Below are 11757 nucleotides of genomic sequence, written 5' to 3'. Positions count from 1 at the left end.
CATCGGTGTGCTCCCGCTGCGCCCCCCCCACGTTCCCCTGGAAAGGGGCGACGTGGGGCGTTCTTCATCAGGTGTTATAACTGCTCAGAGCAGCTACACAAAAGCTTATACCTGCTGACTTTATGGCTTCAGGTCCTCTCTCACTTTCTCTCTTGCTCTCTCTTGGTACAGGTTTATGTAAATGAAGCACCCCCGCCCACGCCCACCCTGTTCTCTCTAACATTAATTAGCACGGTGCTACCTTGCTCAATATTTGGTAGCAGAGCCGCCTTCGACGGATACAGAAATTTGTAGGATTTGGCTTTTAATTAGGTGCAGCAGAGCACAGGTGTGCTAACAAGCAAAAAAGGATCTAATTTAAATAAAATTCATGTCTTTATAGTGAAAAGAGTGAGCTGAAGAATGAGGAGGAGGAGGGTGTAATTAGCATCTGTGAGCTAAATGAAGGATTTCCTTCATCTGAATTATTTTCTCTCTGGAGTTGTCTGTGAGTTAAGTTTGTGAAAGTTGGCAAACAGAGACATTACATTCCAGGTTGTTACCGTTTCAACAACCTTGTTGTATTTTTATCAACCTTTTCTTGTCTGGGTATGAAAGTGTAATTCAAAGTACTTGAGCTAATCGTGTTTATAGGGGACAGAACCAACTCAACACATCAGTAAACCCTAAAAACAACCAAAATTCAACTTGTTAGTGAAAAATCAACCAAAATATTTTATTCACCACCTAAACCACCTGAAGTTCTGCTGTCTAGGAAACAGCAACGTATTATTTATATTAGACAAACAGAGGACTACACTGAACAGTGCTCCTTACAGACTTTGTTGAATATTTTTGTTTAAAAAACACAGCAAACTGAAGGAGTTTCAACATCTACTCCAAAACTCTTGGAGAAAAAGGTGTCAGTTGACAACTGTAAAGTAGGGCCCTGATGGATGACCTGTTCAGATCATTGGGGTCAAACAAAATGAGAGCTAAACAGTTTTATGGAAATGATGGGATGGGAAGTTAAGATCATTAGTCACTGACTTTCTTGGTAATTCTGTGTAACAGCAGTCCAGGGCCTTGTTTCCTTGTGTGACTTCACTGTGTGGTGACAGTAAAGAGTAGAATTGAAGAGTGAAGTGTCTCCTGATGACTTTATTATATTGGTATTGATTGTGTGCATGTGTGTGACAGTGTGTAATTAACCATTATTAACCAGAGCATGTCAGTCACTTTACACTGTGTCACTCAGCGCTTATGCCCTCAGACACATGACTCCATCTCATTCATGTTGTTTTTCTTTCCCCTATTATAATCATATTTTCTGATTGCTCCATACCTATCATCCATAAAAATACTGACTCAGCACGTTTTAAAACAGGTGTGGTTCATCGACTTGCTGTTGACATCCTGTCTGAGATGCGCAACCGTGGCGACTGTTTGTATTCCAAACATTTGCGTAATTAGTGTTTTTGTCTTTTTCTCCATTTGCCTGTATGACAGGTTGGGTCACTCACGATGCGTGTGTGCATGTGCATGTGTGTGTGTGTGCATACTTTTTACACTTTCACCTTTACCTGGAAGCCTAACTACATGACAGGTGCAATGACTTTCTTTTTTCACCATCACACTTGTTGTGTTCTGATTTCACAGGTTCTTGTTTTTTACACTCTTCCCGTCTGTATCTCCTTACCCTGCTAATCATTACTGTGGAACAACTCCACAAAGTCACTGACGAACCAAAACAACAAATCAAAGCTTCCATCCCGAGGAAATTATCATACTCTTGTGACTACTTGCTAGCTGTTATGCTAACATAATTATCAGCATAAGCTTTGCTGATAATTATGCTGTGATTCCATGGTGCGTTTGATTAAATATGGATCACACTGTTATTGCTATGACCAAAACATCTGATTATTAACAGAGCAAAAAATTAGGATAATTTTGAATGCGTGAAGCTCCAACCATTCGATGTCTCCTAGTCTGTTGACATGACATTAGAGAAGACACAAATACTGTCTTTGTATCATGACTCAACTTTCTGATATAAACATGTAATGGACAGGTACACCCACAAAAACCTACACGTGATTATTTGTTAATTTATAAAAATGTTGCTGCCATGAATCCAGTCTATTACTACTTTGACTAAATACGTTCTAATATTTTTTAAATACAATGAATGCTCCTAACGGTGACATACTCTAATTTACTAGGTCTCTTATCAGATCACTATTATTAAATGACAGCTCTACAGGTTTTATAGTCAACCTGAGGGAAACCTAATTGGTTATTCACATGTAAATGTGAAACTTAGATGTGAAGGCATGCCTTCACATCTACATGTTTGCCTCAAGCAAACATGTAGATGTGTGAGATCTTCTTCAAATAAAATGTGACGTCATGATAGACATTATACAGTCCTATTTAGAAGACTTCATAAAACAAGTCCTATGTGAATGTGAAAAAATAAAGGATAAAATCACACACTGTGGGATACACAGTCCCACAGTGTGTGATTTTATCCTTTATTTTTCTGCCAAATGGGATCAACTTATAAAGACCTTTGCTCTAGCCTTAACTTTCTTGAAGAAATCTGTCCTTTTATTTAAGTAACTTGTCATTCTGTCAGTCCATTGTTGCAAATTGTGGCAACTTCCAGAGGGCAGTGTCTTCAGCCTACGGTGTTTTGTTTTGGTTTTTTTTTGTTTGTTTTTTTTGTTTTGTTTTTTCAAAAAAGCAGGAAAAAACATTTTTTATGCCCTCTCATTCTCAGTGTGGGGAGACAAACATCAATCCCCTCTTATACATATATCACACTTTGACAAACTTTGACCTCCCCATTAAGAGATGTCACGCATCTGGTGTGAGAGAGAAAGTAGGTCAAATGTTTTAGATGACTGTGAGACCTAACTTCTCCTCTCCTTTTGTACATATTTGGCAGACAATGGTTGGAGACAACACAAAATTATTCATGTACAAAACAAAGACACGAAAATGAGCGTGACTCACGTCAGGAGCTGACTGGGCCACCAACCTTAACGTTAACTAGCTACGTTATTTTCTCCATGATCAAGCGTAATTATCTCAATCGGTCTCACAGCAGCCATCATTACACTTAATTTCAGCTCATTAACTGCTTCATAAAAAAACAAATGCCTTCATGCGCCTGAGCTGAGCTAAAAGAAGCGGTCTGTCAATTACTCTGTGCTGTCTTTCTCAGCAGCCAATCAAAAAAGCCCATCCAGGTGGCAGCATAGGAAACGCCCCAGGAAGTATGATCCCCCATGGCGGAGGTGATTCAAAATGTTCTCTTTCTCCTGACTTTCGTCTACGAAGGGGTTCAGGTCAGATCTGAGCAGTGTCTGCACCCTATGAACCAGCTTTTCTAGTCTGTAAATGCAGCCCAGTCATTATCCCGTCATGGTGGTCATAAATCAAGAAAACACCCCCGTTGTCATCACAACACCAGAGGGCTTCACAATTTCCCTGTAGACTGGTGTGTTGAAGCACTTCAGTTTAATCGGAGCAGAGGAGAAACTTTTAGATCAAATGAGGAGTTTGTAAAACATTGCCAAAATACAAAGGTCACCATGATGTGGCCGGTCAACACGTAGGTGGTTCACACGCTACAGGATGAGCCTCTTTTACTGACACTCACGCAAGGTTTTATTTCCCACCCAAACTCTGCAGCAAATTGCATAAAGAACATTAGATCATTAATCACCTGGTAGTTAATAAGCGGAGGGCGTTACCTGGCAGTTAGTGAGGCGGCGCTGTCAACACATAACGCCACCGTATCATCGCCGAATGTGAATCACTAACTTTCACGGCTGTTCCATTCTTATTTCGTGCCGTCATTTCATCAGTAGTTGCCACTACATGTGCGGTGGCATCAGCGAAGAAAATGATTTACAGATACATTTGTCCGGAAAAAAAGCTTGTTAGATGTAATGTGTTACGTTCACTCATCAACTTTACATCCAGTCCTGTTCTACCCATCATTTTAAAGTTGTGTTTAAAGAAAACATCCATTTTTAAACTTATTTGAGAAGTTAATTGTCGGACTTCTTAGACCCCTGACACGGGGCTTTAACCTCAGGGTCGTTGCAAAGGTCACTGGTGTCACTTTGTTCGTTAATGCCTCTGGCTGTTGTAACAATTTGTTCGCAGTGTGCAAACAATCTGCATGAAGACTTCAAACATTTTACATTGCATTGCACAACGATCAGCACTGTGCACACTACACTAAACACCATTTAGCAAAGACTGTGTCAATTGAGGTATATTATCTATCTATCTATCTATCTATCTATCTATCTATCTATCTATCTATCTATCTATCTATCTATCTATCTATCTATCTATCTATCTATCTACTGTATCTATCTATTCTAGCTAAGCTCCAATCTTCTTGCTGCAGACACATATACTAAACGTAAACGTAATTTACAATGAAACAGAAAATAGTGAAACCCTCTATTCCTATTTGTTTAAAGAGTATCCTTTTTGCACATCTAGGAACAAATGGTGACCTTTATAAACCAGACATGACTAAAATCACAAGCTTTCGCCCCCAAATTAAAGCGACATTTCATCTAAATTAGACTAATCTTATTGTCTAGATTCTGTAGTAGCATAGAACATAGAACATTCTGGTGTAAATGGCCATTGCTGCTGTGATCTTTATATTACATTTGTTTCTGTTTTATATTAAATAAAATACAATATTTGGACAAAAAGGTTTTTGGTCGGCAGGCTCGATTGGAACAAAGGTCTCTCAGGGTTGCAGGTCCCAGGGCCTGATGCTGGGCTGTAGAGTGGCTGTTTAATTGCTTTCATTTGCACAGTGAGGTTGATTTGGTTGATTAGAGGTTTGCTAACGAGTTAATTAGTCTCCTCTGGTTAAATACTTTGATTATCCACAGACCTACTGATTCAGCACACGCTGAGTGACACTCACAGTGGCGTTGGAGTGATTGGTGACAATCAACTCAACAAGTATGAAAATAAACTTCAGAGAACAACAATGACTAACGTAGAGGAAGAAGAGAACAGAAACATTTGAATTGTACAGGAGGAGCCTATACAGTCGTCTCTACAGTGGAGTCTGTCAGGTCATTAAGCATTCCTTCAGTTGGGATAGTTGTCCAGAACAATTCTAAGCAGGTATCAGTTCTCAGTGGGACAGGGACAGTATAAACCAGGGGTCACCAACCTCTTTGAAACTGAGAGATACTAAAAGAGTACTTAGTAATTCAAACAGCTACTTATTTGATATAGACTTCCTGAACAAAGTAATAATAATCAAAAAGAAATCTAATGTTGCTCCGTCAAGTTCTGAGACATACAATAGCTCCCATTTGAATATCATTGTGTGTAACTGATTCAAAAAGTGCAGTAACAGTACAATTTTGACCCTCTTGTTTGCTAGGTTTTTTTTAGAACATACCCCACAGACAGGTAGTCCATGGGGGCTACTAGGTCCTCCCATTTGGTTACCCCTAGTATAAACCATTACAAAATGCTTCAATTTTGTACATTGTGATCCCATTTAGAGAAAGAAAATGGGCTATGAAGGCCAACACCATCACCTACATTAGACATATCTAAAATGTTTTTGTTGATTTAAATTGTTAATCATTACAGAAGTTGACTAATTTTACTATTGAAACACATCTACTATACTACCATATATGACGTTCTTTGACAGGTTAAAGGCTCAGTTTATTTCTCACACTGAGCCACATCTGTAGGTTGCAGGATCAGTATCTGGATACAGTGGTATTACAGAAAAAACAAATACTAACAAATACTTTATCAATATTTCAACTTTGCCTGTAAATTATTGTCTCTAGCTATATTTATATAGTTTATTCTATGCACATTTTAATTCATGTTTCTGTTTATTTATTTGTTTGTTTTAACACACTGGGCTTAGTATTTATATATTTTTTAATATTGTACCAGCCTCAAAGCAATAAGCTGTGTAAACTATTTATGTTTACTATAATTTATGTTTGATTCATTCAAAGTGAAACAAATACTACAGTCAACGTATGAAACAAAAATCAGATCAAAATGAAAAGTAAATAATACCATAAGGTAGAAATTATCCAAAGGATATAGTACGATGTAGTGGTGAAGTTGAGAGGATGCGTCTGCGTTTGTCACTACATTATTTCTGTCTGAGCACGTAGGAGTTATTTTTTAAATTATCAATAAATCTTAAAAAGCTGTTAAACTTTGGAGTATCATAAAATGATAAGAGTGATGTACCTCGGCCTCGCCTCTGAAGGAGGAGACCTGATATAAATAAGAAGCGGGCTCATTCTTGACGAATGAAATATCGTCACTCATAAGATACGAAAAATATTTATTTTTTTAGTCATTCGTGCCAAAAACAAATCGAATATAAAATAATATTGATTCAAGTGCACAAAAGACAAAAAATGGAAATGAAAAGTGAACGTGAACACGAACATAGCGGAGTCCGCTGTGACACAGTGCGGCTCCTGGTGACTGTTCATCGGCCTTGGTCTAGATTATTCTCCCGGGACTCCGGGATCCACTAACCACGGGCCTAGAGAGAAGCAGAGGCCGCAGTGGGAAGGCGATGAGCCCCGGGAATATACCGCGCCAAGAGCCCAGCTGATGAATGGATAATATTGTTAATTTTGTTTTGTTGTTTGTTTTTAGTTTTATTTTACGTCGTTCTTAAAATGATTTAACCGTTTAAATATTCGTTGGAAGCATTTTTGAATTCGAAAAATAAAAAAAATAGTTTTAAAAGCGTTTCATTTTAAGAATTATTTTTATTAATATTGTGCTTGTTGTAGTTATACCTCGAATTGAAGATGGTTTTGTTATACATTTGTTTATTTTCCCACTTCAATTTAGTTACAAATCCACATTAATTCGTTTGTTTTGTCTTTTTAAACACATAAAGAAAAACATTTACAATGTTGTTCTTTTTTATTTCATTTTATTTATCATTTGTTTCCAAATGTGAACACAGGAAATTAAAAGGCTCCTTTCTTCTTTTTTTCCCCCTTTTTTCTCCCAGCGCAAACGTGTCGTACAGTTAGTGCATTCAATCCAGAAACGGTGAAAAAATAAGATCTGACGGGAAGAAGAGGAGAGAAGGATGGGGATGATGAAGAGGAGCAGAAAGAAGAAGAGGGACAGTATGAGGAGAAGTGCTACATAAGGAGGTGTTGAGGTATAAATCTGTTCAGTAAGAAGAAACAAAGTCATGCAGAGAAGAAAAAAACAGACAATCCACACACATTGTTATTCATTCATATTTACATCAGATGCATAGAATATTTTTTTACATAAATTCCTACAATAATTGTTTTTCTGTTAGTGTCAAATTGATCCAGGACTAGAAACAGCAGGAGGTTCGACTATGCTCTCTCATATTTTCAAAATTAAACTTTTTAAAATTATTTTTGCCCATTTAATAAAAATAAGACCAACGGTGGATATTTTCTATAATGTGACCAACCCTGGAGAAAACGAATGAGAAATTCAATTAAAATAGCCTTGAAAATGTTTTTCTGTTCGTTATGCTGATTTAAAAAAAAACGTATTATGGTGTATTATTACAGGCTGGCTTATCTTAACCAAAAAGGTTCACCAAATGTCAGTTTCATTTAATTATTTATTATTTTATTTAATAAGTGAAACATTTATTAATGTTATTCACCAGGACTGCATGTTGGTAAAACATCTTAAAATACCGACCATATATATGTAATTTAATGAAAAATTACCACAGTCCACTCTGACTGACTGACAACCTTGCTGATGCCAATATTATTATCTATATATATTATTACCTCATCCACTTCCACTGGACTCTGTCTTCTTTTTAGGACTTCAATAAAAAAAATTAAATTTTTAATTTTATCACAACAATTTCTCAAATGTCAAAAGTTTTTGTTGACAGATTTGTTGCTGATGCTAAAAATGTCAACATTGTGACAATATTGTTACAGATCATAGGGGCTGATAACCAGGTTTGTCAAAACTCTGGCCCTTGGGACCATCCTGGTACTTGAAAGAGTTTCTTGTGGCCCTAAATCCGACTAAAGGAGTGTCCTTTATTCAACGAAAGGTAAATTTTATGGACTTTATATTTTTTCTGTGTCGCATATCAGTTTTACAACTGATTTAAATTAAACCACACAGTACTCTGTGTTGTTCCCCATGTAAGTGTGAATTAAACTGTTTCGCTTCTAATGTTATTTTCCCGTCGGTGAAAGAAAATTATTGACATGCTCATGTCTTCAGGTGATTAAGGATTTTTATCTCCAAAAATCATGCACAAAACAATTGCCCATTGAATGCTTTTCTGATTTGAATTTCAGAAATAAAATAAAATAAATGTTTTTGTTCCTGAATCTGAACGTGTTGGTTCAGGAACATACTGAGGATCTGGGGTTCCACTGTTGGTTTGAGCCCATACATAATAAACTACAGATTTGTGTTGGTGGAGGTAGAGGGGCAGGAGTCACTGACTGACTGAACTTTTTTTTCATAAATAAAGATAGTTTTGTCAGGGAGTGTTCCATCAGGAAACACTGTGTTGATGAGGCGAAGATAATAGGCGCTTTTATTTTAGAACACATCAAACATTGCTTAGGTTTAAAAAATAATAATAATAAAAATGTTGAAATGAAAACAAACGTGATTTAAAGTTAATTATTAAAGTTCTCCACTTTTCTGCATCTGACACAGAGGAAAACAACACTCAGTCAATGCTGACGTGGGCGTGCAGAGCAGCTCATACTCTTACAGAGTTCTGGTCAGACGTAGTTCTCTGTTGGAACGACAGCAGCAGAGAAAACGCTCTTCTCAGCAGTTTTTCAGTTTGTTGGATTTGTTTGGCACCAAAGTTCGACTTTTAAATTTTAGTCAACAGCTGTTCTTTCTTTTCCCCGTTCTGTTTTCTCTTCAGTCCAACAGTGGGTCAGTCATTTTTGCTGTCCACTCACGTGACAAGGTTGTTTTTTTTTCCTCCATCGTCAGTAGTTTGTGTGATGCCTTTGTGGACAACATCAGTGTGTTTGCACACACATGTGTTATCTGCAGTCTAGTCTTCACTGATGACGTCCACGTCCTCACTGCTGGCCCCCTGCTGTGTTGCAGCTCTCCAGCGGCTGATGTGCTGACCGCCCTTCCTCTTCTGCTGAGCCTCTGGAGACTCTTCCTCCAACTTTTGACGCTTGTGCTTCGTCCTGCGGTTCTGAAACCACACCTTCACCTGGGCAGAGACACATAGACAACATATTTTGAGAACCAAGCATTTCAATCTCATAACAGAACAGGCTTAATTTTTTATATGAACAATGGCAAACAGAATGGGAAAAAAATAACTATAGATAGTGAGAGTATAGTGCTCTGAGGAATTCTGAGTTCCATCCAGGTATACAGGTTGTTTGTTTTTTTTTTTACAAAAGGGCAGACAAGGATTTTTGTTTTGTTTTAATTTGCATTATTATTTTACCAGGTATTTACAAGGAGTGCCCCGTGCTGCAAGATCATCTTTGAGAAAATAACCAGAATCTTTGTTCCTTGAACCCTGCTTGAGGTACTGTACTTAGCACTGACTGCCCCATGAGCACCACTTGCTGTTTAAACCAGCCTTAACAACTATGCACATTTAGTAAAAACATGTCCCTGCAAGCTAAATTTGCAGCTTTTATAGTCTTTAGTGCAGAGGAGTGAGAGTTTACAAAAATTAGTTTCCTCTCAGAAAACTCTGCCCAACCCTGAGATAAAGCAACGGAAATATTCTTTAGAAATTGCAGTTTTAAGTTGGCGTAAAATTTATGAGCTGACTCTTTTGTTAAATCTGTTTTTCTATGTGTCCCCGCTGGCAAACATGTAGGTTTTCACTTGTCGAAAGCTTTAATTATTACTGTTTTTGGGATGAGGGCCTGCACTGAGACTCTGTTCTCCCTGTCTCCATTGTGTGTGAAGGTGAAACCAATGTGTAGCAGCTGTAATTTATGTCTGATTAATAACCCGCTGACTGCAATTCACTGTTGATTGATGGATACACCCCCCTCCTTGTCCTCCGTCTTTTCCTGTCTTCTGTTGTGAAATGATCTCATAAATAACTGTAGATGATTCAGGTCGTTACACTGGCGTCAGGCCTCACATCACTGTGGCGACCTGATGACAAACACTGTCACTCACGGCTGAGAAAAGCGGAGAGGTAGCTGACTAACATCTGAGTCACACACACACACACACAGGCAAAATCTAGTTGGTGAAGTTCCAGAAGGAATTATCTTGTCTTTTATTTTAACTTTGGAAGAAGAATTTATACCTGCTGTTTATTTTTCATCTTTTTATTAAACATAATCACAGAGGAAATAATCAACATCATCATCAACAATTTAACGCCTAAAAGGTTTCTAGAAAAATATGGATCCATACAATGTTTTTTTTTTTTTTGTTTTGTTTTGTTTTAAAAGCCACACAAATACCGTTTATAGTAGTGTGTTCATCTGCAGTGTCTCCATGCTCCACCTGTATTTTTCTTTATTTCTTTTGCTCTTCTTTGTATAAGTTTAATCAGTGAAAAATAGCCCCAATAGATGACGGTAATAAAATCTTATACAACGTACAGTTGCTATTAGAAACCCAGAAGAAGAACAGCTTGTGGCGCTGGCGCTGCAGACTACGTGGTGCACATTTTGCTAATTAAGAGTCAGTTCCTCTTTAAACCTCAATTGAAGAGTATTTTTTTTATTTTTGTACTCATTCCTACCTGCGTCTCTGTTAGACAAAGCCCACTGGCCAACTGCTTCCTCTCCGCACCGACCACGTAGTGATTCTTGTCAAACGCTCGTTCTAGACGCAGCAGCTGTGATGGAGAAAATGCCGTTCTGATCCGTTTGGGTTTCCTGGAAAATGGACCGTGAAGCAGAAGGTTCTCTGGACTGGCATCTTCACCTGAAACACAGTAAGAACAAGATGCCGTTAGCGGGTTTAAAGAGCAACCTGAAGATAGTTTACCATAACTAAATAAAATATAAAACTGTGAGGTTTTAGCTGCCAATAAAATAAGATTAAAAAAGTAGAATAACAACCTCTGACAACTGCAGACAGATTTGAGTATTTCTTTAATGTCAGAAACCGAGAACCAATGCTATTTTCATTTAATATGAGGAGCATAAGAGTTGTTTCTGCTCACCCTAGATTCTGAGGAGACAGTTAGCAAGTAGCTAGCTGCTGGTAACTGGCAACTATTAAATTATAAAAGTTGCATCTGTGAAACACATCTGGTTCAACACAATAGCATGCTAATATTGTGCTATGTTCTTTGTGCTAATATAACAAGCCACCTTTTCTGGAGGACGTGTGTATACACTATAGGTATAAAAATGGTATTAATCTGAGGGCAATCTTGTGTTCATTTAATGTGTTTTTATCTGAAGAAAAGTTCTACCATTAGTCGACATACTCCAACAGAGTTACAGTGAATTATGAAGCTGTGCCAATGAAAACAAATACAACACAAAGAGAGCAGGATTACGGCTGACAGCTCCGATGCTCACGCAGTTATTGTTGGAACCAAGCAGATAATCCAGACTTTTATTTGCAGTGGAAGTAACTAAAGCTAAAAATGGTTGTTGTATTTACAATAGTCAGTGAAAGGTCTAAGGTCTGCTGTGTTAATAAACCTCATGGGAATAAAAAGCTTAGGAAGAAAACCTCGAACCGGTTAACACAATATAACCATTCATTTGT

At 37.7% G+C, this 11757-nt stretch overlaps 2 protein-coding genes across 3 annotated transcripts in view; one reads left to right on the top strand and one right to left on the bottom strand.

Annotated features, from left to right (window-relative positions):
* b4galt7 (xylosylprotein beta 1,4-galactosyltransferase, polypeptide 7 (galactosyltransferase I)) overlaps nt 1-11757 on the top strand; it is a 59619-nt gene that overhangs the window by 44905 nt on the left and 2957 nt on the right. For both annotated transcript variants that reach the window (XR_003051921.1, XR_003051920.1), the window contains 3 exons: nt 7055-7210; nt 7992-8110; nt 9145-10969. The gene's annotated coding sequence lies outside the window, so the exon portion shown is untranslated. The remainder of the gene's footprint in view (nt 1-7054; nt 7211-7991; nt 8111-9144; nt 10970-11757) is intronic.
* emx3 (empty spiracles homeobox 3) overlaps nt 8097-11757 on the bottom strand; it is a 10773-nt gene continuing 7112 nt past the window's right edge. Inside the window, exons 3-4 of the mRNA XM_025063019.1 lie at nt 10775-10959; nt 8097-9259 (exon numbers count right to left, since the gene is read on the bottom strand). Coding sequence (XP_024918787.1) covers nt 9089-9259; nt 10775-10959 — 356 coding nt within the window. The 3' untranslated portion in view covers nt 8097-9088. The remainder of the gene's footprint in view (nt 9260-10774; nt 10960-11757) is intronic.

This window comes from Cynoglossus semilaevis, chromosome 15 (genome assembly GCF_000523025.1).
Source record: "Cynoglossus semilaevis isolate Cse_v1.0 chromosome 15, Cse_v1.0, whole genome shotgun sequence".
Taxonomy (NCBI): Eukaryota; Metazoa; Chordata; class Actinopteri; order Pleuronectiformes; family Cynoglossidae; genus Cynoglossus; species Cynoglossus semilaevis.
Note: the sequence above shows the minus strand (reverse complement) of the source record. Positions and strands in the feature narration are given on the sequence as shown.